This window comes from Malus sylvestris, chromosome 16 (assembly GCF_916048215.2).
Source record: "Malus sylvestris chromosome 16, drMalSylv7.2, whole genome shotgun sequence".
In the NCBI taxonomy this organism is placed as follows: Eukaryota; Viridiplantae; Streptophyta; class Magnoliopsida; order Rosales; family Rosaceae; genus Malus; species Malus sylvestris.
The window spans coordinates 32,959,159-32,970,087 of NC_062275.1; the positions used below are offsets into that span (position 1 = coordinate 32,959,159).

At 36.9% G+C, this 10,929-nt stretch overlaps 1 protein-coding gene and 1 long non-coding RNA gene across 35 annotated transcripts in view; one reads left to right on the plus strand and one right to left on the minus strand.

Moving 5' to 3' along the window:
• LOC126607477 (uncharacterized) overlaps positions 1 to 1,899 on the minus strand; it is a 23,963-nt gene extending 22,064 nt beyond the window's left edge. For 15 of the 28 annotated variants that reach the window (XR_007617629.1, XR_007617632.1, XR_007617636.1 and 12 more), the window contains exons 1-3: positions 1,275 to 1,857; positions 1,011 to 1,124; positions 370 to 434 (exon numbers count right to left, since the gene is read on the minus strand). This is a non-coding gene — a long non-coding RNA (uncharacterized LOC126607477). Of the gene's footprint in view, positions 1 to 369; positions 435 to 1,010; positions 1,172 to 1,274 lie in introns of all 28 variants that reach the window. The other 13 variants (XR_007617637.1, XR_007617641.1, XR_007617638.1 and 10 more) reach the window with 3 other exon arrangements.
• LOC126607476 (probable N-acetylglucosaminyl-phosphatidylinositol de-N-acetylase) overlaps positions 1 to 7,427 on the plus strand; it is a 20,136-nt gene extending 12,709 nt beyond the window's left edge. For 2 of the 7 annotated variants that reach the window (XM_050275063.1, XM_050275066.1), the window contains 12 exons: positions 2,015 to 2,248; positions 3,091 to 3,220; positions 3,307 to 3,367; positions 3,618 to 3,685; positions 4,468 to 4,535; positions 4,704 to 4,733; positions 4,914 to 4,958; positions 5,038 to 5,118; positions 5,318 to 5,385; positions 6,591 to 6,639; positions 6,778 to 6,938; positions 7,172 to 7,427. In XM_050275063.1, coding sequence (XP_050131020.1) covers positions 3,103 to 3,220; positions 3,307 to 3,367; positions 3,618 to 3,685; positions 4,468 to 4,535; positions 4,704 to 4,733; positions 4,914 to 4,958; positions 5,038 to 5,118; positions 5,318 to 5,385; positions 6,591 to 6,639; positions 6,778 to 6,938; positions 7,172 to 7,235 — 813 coding nt within the window. In that variant the 5' untranslated portion in view covers positions 2,015 to 2,248; positions 3,091 to 3,102 and the 3' untranslated portion in view covers positions 7,236 to 7,427. Of the gene's footprint in view, positions 1 to 2,014; positions 2,249 to 3,090; positions 3,221 to 3,306; positions 3,368 to 3,617; positions 3,689 to 4,467; positions 4,536 to 4,703; positions 4,734 to 4,913; positions 4,959 to 5,037; positions 5,119 to 5,317; positions 5,386 to 6,590; positions 6,640 to 6,777; positions 6,939 to 7,171 lie in introns of all 7 variants that reach the window. The other 5 variants (XM_050275067.1, XM_050275068.1, XM_050275065.1 and 2 more) reach the window with 4 other exon arrangements.
• The last annotated feature ends 3,502 nt before the right edge of the window (positions 7,428 to 10,929 follow it).

The following is a 10,929-nucleotide window of genomic DNA, read 5'->3' on the forward strand; positions in this document are numbered from 1 at the left end:
AATATGTATACCATATGACAATATTGAATCAAGTTATTTGCAAAGATTTAAAATGCAATGTAAAAAGGAAAAAATTTATTTTATATGTAATAAAATGATTAACAAATTTTTTATTGAGCAGTATAAAAAAGGTATTAAAAACTAACCTAATTTATTAAGTTTGGAAAAATTGGACAGATAAAAGAAAGCTTTTAATCCTTACTATAACTAAAATAACTATGTTATTTCATTATCAAATAGGATTCATACGTGTAATCAGGGTTAAGAAAATCACTGATTAAAGAATCTGCCAGAAATCATCAAATTGGACTTGAACTTACCAATTTCTGATTCAAATAAACTAAGAAAAGGAGTTGGAATCAAACTAACCTCTGTTTTCTATATGCAGCAAACTGCATCTTGTTTTTGCCCTTGTTAACAACATATCTTTCGCTCTGTACACACCAAAAAACAGTAAACACCTCATTCATTACTAACAGCCATTTCAATCAATTAATTATTTAGACAAATTTTTCAACGATTCCGAAGCTCAGACAAAAATTGCATGAGAAAATTGAGATTATATGCAATTGGATGTCAAAGAACCTGAAAATACCATATATCCAATATTTAGTGCTTACACCTAAAAACTAATCTTTATATATACTTTAAAATAATACAGATCAATGTAATCTAAAACATTGGAAATGCATATCAGTCCAAGCCAAGGTCTCAAGTTCTCAAAGTGGGGAATTACTGATTAGAACAGTTAATTCTCTGCTCCTTTTTGGGTATGAACTAATTAGCATAGTAGCCATAAAAATACCAAACAAAAGCTCAATAATTTATGCAATTTGGTCAAATTTTATACAATTTCTAGCAAAACCCAAAACTCAATAATACAAAAGGAACCCAATAGATGATTAAAGCAATTTTATACACAACTTATGCAAGTCCAAAGAAACGCATTTGATCAAACTTACTGAATACTGAAAAAAAAAATTACAATCAAAGTACGGATTAATAACTACCTCAACAACTAACAGAGCCAAAGCCAAACCCTAGAGCTTCGAAGGGCAGAGACGATCACAGAGACAAGAATAGTCCTTATTCCTTCCCACTGCTGTTGCTGCCACTTTCTCTCTCTAAAAACCAATTGGAAATTGTTTATAAAGAGACAGAGAGGAAAGGGCTATGATGATTGGATGAAAGAAGCATGAAAAACTAAAAGACATGTAAGCTTGAATTCGAGTCCCAAATTGAAAATATAAGGGAGGAGTGTAAGGGTGGCTTACCGAGGTCAGGAGAGGTGAGTCTCGTAGGAGAAGTCGACGAACAGTGGCAGGAGCCAGTGCACAGTGAAAGCCTCGCCTGTGTCTCCTGAGCAGAACAGAGTGAGTGATAGTGGTTCTGTGAGATGGAGTGAGTGGTGGTGGTGCTGTAGTCATGTTTTGCCGGAAAATGGAGGCGTTGGTGCGCCTCGGTGTTTACAGAGAAAAGAAAGGGGAGTCCAGGGAGCTAGTGGTTGTTTGATGGAGTTGAGGCTCGCCGGAGTGGCGAGTTGTGATGTGGACTCAGGCCTCTCGGCCTCTAGGTTTTACGAAGAAGGGGAAGATGGTTTAGGGTTGAGAGAGATGGAGGGACGGCTAGGTTTTAGAAAAGATGAAGAAGAATGGGGGTGAGCGGCGCTGGGGCTACAGGTTGAGGGAAATGAAGAGAGAGCAAGAATAAGTCGAAGGCAGTGAACCCTACGGACAAATTTACCCTTCTAAGTTCTAATAATTACCCTTCCAACCCAGCCCAAATCTGATGGGTTCCTTGTAAATAAGGTGAAATCAAGTGGCAAACAATTGACTGTAGCTATGAACAGTAAAAAACAGTGCCAATTGCAATGCTTTCTTTAGACTAAAGTAATATTTTTCGAGACCTTTTACATCTTCAATAGTGTTTCAAACCCCGCAGCAACGCGTGGGTACAATTTGCTAGTATATATAGACAATTGACTTGATATGCGTTTCTAAAATTTCCATCGAAGATATCGGTATATCCATAGTGAGTCGCTCCCCACGACCTCCTCTCTCAACCCTCAACCACCCACGATTCTCTCTCTAGTCCGACGCTGCCACCGTCACCGCCGCCTACGTACACATTCTCTCTTAGTCTCTCTCCTCTCCAAACAATCATTTCCCCGGATGAGATGAGCACCATCACCGAGATCCTCCACGGAGCCACCGTCATCACAAATTAGTCCACATTCCTCGGTCCAGAGGTAAATTGTATGATATAGTCAATCATTCATAGGAGGAAACGAAAGAATTATAAATTTATAATTACAAAGATTTCTAATTTAATTTTTGGTATTAAGGTTGATGATGTTTGGTTCCTGGGTACTCAAATGTTATTTATTTCTCTGTTTTGTTTGTTTTATTAATATGTATCTTGGTTTGCATTCTCTGTTAGTTGCATCCTCTGCATTAATGTATGTGATCCCGAAATAGTAGAGCGGAAAAAACAAGTTGGGGATTTTCTCTTTGCGTACAATATTATCTCTTTCTATTTTAGGTACGGTCGGGATTGGATTAGACTCATATGATAATGTGTTTAATGCTCCCTACCATGCTATGGTCAATCCCTTTGCTCTATGTAGATCAAATTTGTGCAATACGCCCCTGCAAGTGCGATCAGTATTTGGCCTTACTATAAAGTTAAAAAAAGAAGGGGAAACAGCATTATTACAGCTTACCAATGTGCATTTACTTTACTAGTCATTTTGTGAAAGAGCTAAAGTTGTCTGTATAATGGTAGAGGTTCTATCTTGATGCATACACCCTTTACGAAACACATGGAAACTATTTTTGATGGAATGAACTTCTTATTTCAGGTATTTTTAGGCATTTTAGTGGTTTTATTTTTTTACTTCCATTGATGGAAGTCAGGTTTTCTAGTATTGTAGTCCATGTGTTTGATGAAATGCCACATAGGGGAAGCCTGTAGCGTTTAAATGTTTACGGGGTATGTTACAGGACAAAACAATGATTGGGTTGCTGGATTTGTTCCTCACTCGAGTTTGGAGGTTGTTTGATTTGATGTGTTGGTGATCATTGTGTGCAGGTGCATGCTAGAATGGCATGGTTCTTGATTGTTTCTTCGGTGATTGTACTATGGGTAGCTTCGTTATTCAAAATTATTCATGGCTCATATTCGCTTCCCAAGGGCACTTTTTTGAATAATTTGAAAAATGGTGGGTGGTTTGCATGAGCTTCTTTTCCCGGGTGTTTTTTTTTTCTTCCCCGACTATTGATTGACTAAAATATATTTGTTAAACAGGTGGCAGTGTCAACAAGAGAAATGTTTTGTTCGTTGTTGCCCACCCAGATGACGAGTCCATGTAAGCCTATACAAAATTGGATTGTCACTGCTTTGAATCTATACTGGCTTCAGTTGTAGCTACTTTCAATTGAGTTTTTTAAGGGCTCTCATGGCCTAATTTCATTTGTTTGACTGGTCTTCCCCCTGTGCAATTGTTGAGATTTTATGCTTATGAGAGACGAGGTCTTTTTTTGTTTCCAAATTGTATAATGTGATGCATGAGGTTCTGAATTTATAATGTTTTAAAACCTCGTGTCGTACTTCTGCAGGTTCTTTACTCCAACAATAAACTATCTGACCTTGAGAGGGCATAATGTTCACATTTTATGCTTGTCAAGTGGTAATGCACTTTAACCTGTAGATAACTTTGTCTATGCATTTTTGTTAATCTCCTTCTAGCTTAAACCATAAACTTGTTCGCAAATTTATTATGCGGTGAAATGACTTTTTCCTTCAATAATCGCCTGTACAATGGATTAATTTTACATAAAAACAACATATACTTTAACTAGAGATAGATCACATGACAACACAATTGTAGATATGTCTCGAACAGTTGAGGTCATCACGGGTTTTGAAATCTATGTCACCCTATTTAATTTGTTTTATAAATCTCTTATTTTATCCATATCTTTTCTTGAACATTTGAACAATTGTTTATAGGTTTAGCTATGGAAATGGGCCTCTCAGAATGAAAACCTAAAAGTGATTATAACTGATTCAAGGGCAGTGTTTGCATGAAATTGATGTATAAAATTTTAGTCAAACTAAATGAGCATATATGATGTACAGTTATTGTAGTCATCCCTACTCTTAAAAGTACAATTTGTATCAATACAAGGGTTTTGTTCTCCATCCATAAGTGTATCTGGAATAGAGGTAAGCCCATTCCTTTAAGGTGGGATAAGAATTTCTCTCCAGGTCTTTCTGCTGGTTTCATACATCCTGTGTTACGGTAGTTTCATCCTTTACCACTACTTATTGTAAATTGTCATATCTCTAGCGAATAGTTTTGATGGTACGATTGGAATTATGTCTCATAGTTGTTAACCTTTGCCCTTATCATCTCCTGTATCATTGTTTTTTTTTTGAAATGAATTCTTAGTTTCATCTGTTGAGTAGGTGATGCAGATGGCAAAGGAATTACAAGAAAAGAAGAGCTCTACCAGGCTTCTGCAATTCTCAAGGTGATATGCAATGTTGTGGTTGAGGCTTTCATTTTAGCTTGGTATAATGTTGTGAGCCAAAATTTATTCATGTCAATCCAGTGCTAAAGTTATTGGGATATGATAAACACACACCCCTATTTAATCATGGCTGTTGATTATGATTGACTTATTCAATCTGATGGCTAGAAAGAAAGAGGGGCTGAGAAGCTAAAAAAGGTGTGTAAAAATCACTTCCCAAGCTATTTAGTGTTGTGAGCTTTATTTTGTCCACAATTTTGAAAATCCTGTAAGGGTCGTTGCTTGCAGAACCTGTGTTCATTTTTAATCTTTGATACATCGTCAAGTATTTTCACCGGACCATTTTAGACTTTGTAACATGCGAAATTGGATATGTAGGTTCCGCATCAACAAGTGTCAGTTCTGGATCATCCAAATCTTCAGGTTCTACTGAACTATTGAATTAATATAATTTCTAGTACATTCTTGAGGCATCTATAACTACATACTTCTCAATCCTTAGGATGGTTTTGGCAAAGTTTGGAACGATAGCATATTGGCAAATATTATCGAAGAGGAAATTACAAGAAACAACATTGACTTGGTAAATTGTTTTCTTTATGAACTCACCTTCTGTTGTAATTTCGGACTATTGAAATTTAGTACTGCTTAAGTTCTTGTCTTTTTGTGGTGATGTGATAAGCATCGTTTGATGGACTACTGTTTTTGTATGAAGTATTGCCTAATCTATTGTTTTAATCTCAACACCCATTTTAAAATCCATTTCACACAAACTTTACCAGATAATTACTTTTGATAACTACGGAGTTTCGGGCCATTGTAACCACCGTGATGTGCATTATGGGGTAAGGTGAGTTGAACTCTATTTCTTAGTCATATTTGATCAATATTTTTGAAATTGAAGGAATTTCTTGCTACAAAATGTTGTAATTTTGACTCCCCTCTGTATCTTGTTCTTTGATGTTTCCGGCACTAGACTAAACTTGGCAAATTAGAGAATAACTAGAAGCACACAAGATTTATCCTAATTCGGCAAAACTTTTGCCTATGTCCAGTTATGATTTCTCTGGGTAGAGAAACCACGGCTTCTTTGATTAATAATAGAGTATAATGTACTTTTGCAAACCCTAGACCTAGTCCCTCTCTTCCCTCAGCTGTCTCTCTGTTATCTCTCACTAGCTTTTCAGCCTTACCCGCACCTCTATTTATAAGTATAGGGTATGGTTTACATCCTATTTTCTGATTAGGTTTCCTATTCTATATGGATAGAAAATTACAGTTTCTTTCCTATTGCAATTCTGCTTCTAGGACTCCCAATCTAATTGTACAAGAAAACTTAATTCTTTTCTAATCCTTGTAGGACAAGGATCTGTGCACCTTACCTTTCCTAACACAACCCTAAACAAAATATGACTAACAAAAAGGCAAACCAGATCCTAACAACAAATTCCTAAATATGTTTGATATTTATGACAGATGTTACAAAAAAGTTAAAGACCAGGTACTAGTCTTCTCGGGACATGAATGTATTCTCTTGCTGTACAAATTTCCTTCCTTACTTTTTGAATCTCACTATTTTCGGACAAATTTTGACCTCTAAATTGAAACTTCGGGAGTTATAAGTAACAGGGCTACATTGGTAGTGGCTGAGGCACTTCGGTTGTCCCATGAGGTCTCAGGTTTGAAACCTGTCAAGGTACCTATCTAGCAGTCACAAGTGTTTCCTGCTGCCCAAGATTTGTAATGTTCAGCAGTGGGCCCCAGGTTGGGCTTCCTTGTCAGGAAAGCTGACAGGGTGGCTCTCCTGGGTGATAAAAGAAAAAAAAGAAAGAAAATAGTAATTAATGAGAGTAATCCTGCAAATTCTTGCACCACTGACTGCATATAATAAGATAATGACGTACTTGCCCCAAATGAATACCGAACTTAACTATTGTTTTCTTCCATCCTGGTTGATGTACGTTTTTCGGGATGACCATTTTGTGGTGTTATTTGTTTACTATGGCATACTGTAATTTGCCACATTTATTTATAGTTTATGTATGTTGTAAGCAGGAAACTCTTACAAGCGTCATCACAAAGGAAAATTGAAGCCTGGGAACTCGTATGTTTTCTCTTCATTTGCAAGTATCCTGAAATTCTGAACAAACAATAATTCACCTGAATTCTTATACGATAATACTTGTTGGATGTTGAACAGTGATGTTAGTTTTTGTTTTGCTGTCCCGTTAATTGTTCCCAGGTTAGTACAAACATATTTCGCAAGTATAGCGGACCAGTCGATATCTGGCTGTCCAGTTTAAATCCCATGCAATCCTCACATGAAGTGGTGCATTGCTTGCTCAATGAGCAGCCCAGAAAGAGCTTCCTGGCGATGGCACAGCATTCCAGCCAATGGGTTTGGTACGCTTATACATTATGAATTGAAAAGGATACCGAACCATATTATTCATGCAATCTCAAAACATTTTCTCATGTTTTCATCCTTATTTTACTTGTGAATCCTTAGATTTCTTTTACAAAATCTTCTTCAGCTTCCATCAACCGAAACGAATCCAAGTCATCAATTTCTGGCTAGTCCCAAATTCAGATAGTCGGCTATTAGTTTTTCTAACATTTGCATTTTATATCTACAGGTTCCGCAAGCTGTTTGTAGCATTTTCCAGTTACACGTATGTGAACACGCTTAAAAAGATGTAGTAGCCTCATGGTAGATGTTCTATTTTTGTGGATATACTGCCACTGCCAGCTGCGGATATGTTTTTTTTTTGTTTTGTTCGTGTGCTTACTTTTAGTGTTTCTTTACGACATGATTCTGTAGAAAATCGAATATGTACCCTGATTTGCAAATTTTTGCATCCGGGATAACCCTTCTTATATGAATCTAAGCGAGCAATACAATAGCAATCCTATCGAATGGAATAACTCTTTTGTTCTGCCTCTCTGTATGATGAGTTTCAGTTATAAGCCGCTGTCTTACATTTCACCAACTAGTTGAGTTCATGTCATTTTTTGAAAAAACAAAATAAATGTAAGGAAAATTAATGAAAATAACTTGAAAACTTTGAATTTTAACAGTAATAACAAAATAAAGGGTAAAATAAATAGTATTATGATTGATTTTTTAATATAAAAAAAGTGGTTTTTATTAAAATAAACAGTATCGAGAGTTTTTCATTAAAGTTCTCGTAAATGTAAGTGCGGAACTGCTAAGATATTGACGGAGGTCAAGCCAGTTCCTCATTTCATTTTGTGCTGGATGCTTTTAATATGGGTTTGAGTTCAAGGCTCGGACTCCCTGACGTACTTCCAACATAAATGAAGGAGTCTCTGAATAATTTCACTGTTGAATACGGAACGCTTTACCTCAAGATTCGTGTGCCCGAAAGCTGAGCTACTCAATAATATAAGGAGCTGCCTCTTGTTTATTGTGCAACGCAACATGACGCTGCTCATCATTACAGTCTTCGCGCCCCAATTTTTGAGGCCGCACGTTTGAATCAAGAACGTTACAATTTGCAGGTTACGCACGTGTCAAAAAAATTTAAATGGTACCGTATTCCAATTTACATCAAAAAAATTTAAATGGTACCGTATTCCAATTTACTCCAAAAGATATGGTCTGTGAATAACTATCCTTCCTCAAGGGGAACATCCCTTTCGTATGCATAGTTAGGGTGAATTGTGGGACCTTGATTTTCTAGAGCTAGTAAGGGCGATCAAAATACGGATACCACAAAAGTATGGTCATTGATTCAATAGCTCCTATTGCAGAGTGCACAAACGGATTAGCGATGCCACCATCTCCTATTCCGGATAAGTGGGTGAAGTCTGTCGATTTCGCCGAGATTGACCCTTCTTATTTTGCAAGATACGAAACCTGATCCCGTATGAAACCAACCAAGTTTCCTATATTCTTAGAGATTCCTAGAATCTAGGGATTTGACGTGCCCCAAGTAATCACTCCTAAGAGGATGCGATATCTACTTCTACATATCCTTTGAGATTCTTCCAATAAAATGCGGATCATGTTCCTCAAGGGATTCTCTCTCGACTAGTATAAATACACCCTTAAGGTTCATATCTGGTAGTGCAATAATTGCATATTCTATTCTCTTGCATACTACTTGAAGCTTATACATTGCTTACTAAATTGACCGTCGTAGCCTTTGGGTAGCACCCCACCGGTGCCATTTTACTTTACGGTTTGTTTATTATTTTACAGGTAGTTGAGTTTGTACATCTCATTTCCCTCAAAGTAGTGCCCGAATTTGATTCTAACACTCTCCATAAAAATATTACAAATCTAAACAAAAAGAATAGCAAGTTGAGCTGTGTAAGTCTTTACATTACAAATGATTTATTTTAATCTATACTAAAGAGAGAAGAAATTTTAAACTTGAGTTTAAGTGAATTTAAGAAAGAAAAAAAAACGATAACCACCAAGACAATTCACTATTCGAATCTTGTAAACTTGAAAAAAAATAAAGGAACATGAGTCCTCAAGATTGACCGAAAAAAGGAGATGTGGCATGATGTAGCTAGCAAGCAAGCCTAGGGGTGGGCATAAAAACCGTCAAACAGCATCGAACCGTATGAAAAAAAAGGGAAAAGAATCGTGTTGACCGGAAAAGTCAACTTTGAGTAAAAAACCGAACTGAACCGTTCAAACCGATTTTGGTTTCAGTTTCGAATGAATAAGAACCAGCTAGAACTGAACTGAACCGTTTTATTAATAATAAATAAATAAATTATATATATATATATACACATGTCATGATATAATAGGTTGACAAATTAGTTTCACCAAGTTGCAAAGCATTGGATCCCATCCCAATTTGGTTTTACTCACTCACTTTGTCACTCACCTCACCCTCCCTCACCTCACCTCACTCACACGGCCTCACCCCTCTCACATCCCCATTCCCCCATTTCGCACATATGAGATCCAACCCTCACCACGGCCTCTCATCCAAAAATATCAATGATTTGCCCACAACCTCAACTTCTGCGATGGCCCTTATCATCCATCATCCGCGACAGCTCATAACTCTTCGTCCTCCGTCCTCCCTCCTTGGTATTTTCTCTATCATTTCTCATATTTGAGATTAGGAATATGGTTGAGTTCCACTGGTTTTCCTTTCTCTTTTACTTGCACTATATATTTGAGATTAACACTGTCTAATTGAGTCACTCTTGTCCTGCATTTAGGGCCATTTGTATATAGATGGTCTATGGGGGTTCAATAAGGGTGTTTTAAGTTCATAGATTCTACAAAAATGTCATTGGCTTTAATCTGCCCCCTTAATTTAGGGCCATTTGTTAAGCTGGAGTACTACCAAAATTGCTAGGAATCAGTTGACCACTTTCTGTTATACTTGGGTTCAAAGTTATGTACTTTCCTCTTCTTCTATGTGGTTCAATTGGTTATGTGGTTCAGTTTTTGCAAAAGCTTCACTTGTAGTAGAATTCAAAATTTTAGGAATAAAAACAATTTACTTTTCTTTAATTCTATAACATCAAAAGAAATATACTCACTTATATATAATAATCATCCACCAGATTCCCAGACTCACTTATCTATTTAAGGTTCACCTCCTTGAAAGGCATAAGCAAAATGCCCCTCTGCTGCCCGTAACGAAAATGTGAAACGTAAGTCATATTGATGAAAGCATGAGGGTGATGAATAACACCCTATCTCAAACTAAAGTTTCAAGAAATAAGATGAAGCACCAGTAAAAGCTAAGGGAAAAACAACACTCTAATTGACAACACGACACGGTGACACGACACGAAAATAATGGGTTTCGGGTCAACAAAATAGCTAATCGGGTCATTATCGGGTGACCCGTTAGGAACCCATTAATAATGGGTTCTTAATGGGTATACATGCGGGTAACATGTGGGTAACCCGTTTCGACCCGTTAGGAAAAATAAATTAAAATTTTAAAGTTTAATTACTAAAAAATTTAGGGTAAATTACATAATACCCCCTCAAGTTTAAGGTCTATTACAACCCCATACAACATCTTTAAAACATTTCACTTTCATATCTCACATATTATTTTATTTCAAAATAATACCTCCATTACATTTTTCATCCATTGATCTGTTAAGCGCTGACATGACTGCCAAATATGTGGCACGTGGCAAAATTTTTTTTTTATTTTTTTTAAAAGCTTGAATCTTCTGGGAAAAAAAAAACAAAACAAAAAACTTGGAAAACGCAGAACCCACCCCCGCAACCTCTCCCCACCCCTCTTCTCCCTCCCAAGCCTCCCAACCACCTCCTTCTCCTCCACTCTCTTCACCTCCCCTCGAATCCAAAAACCCACCCCCACCTTCCCCGAGCCCTTTCTCCTCTTCACCCCCACCCATTTTCCCCCTGCACCCA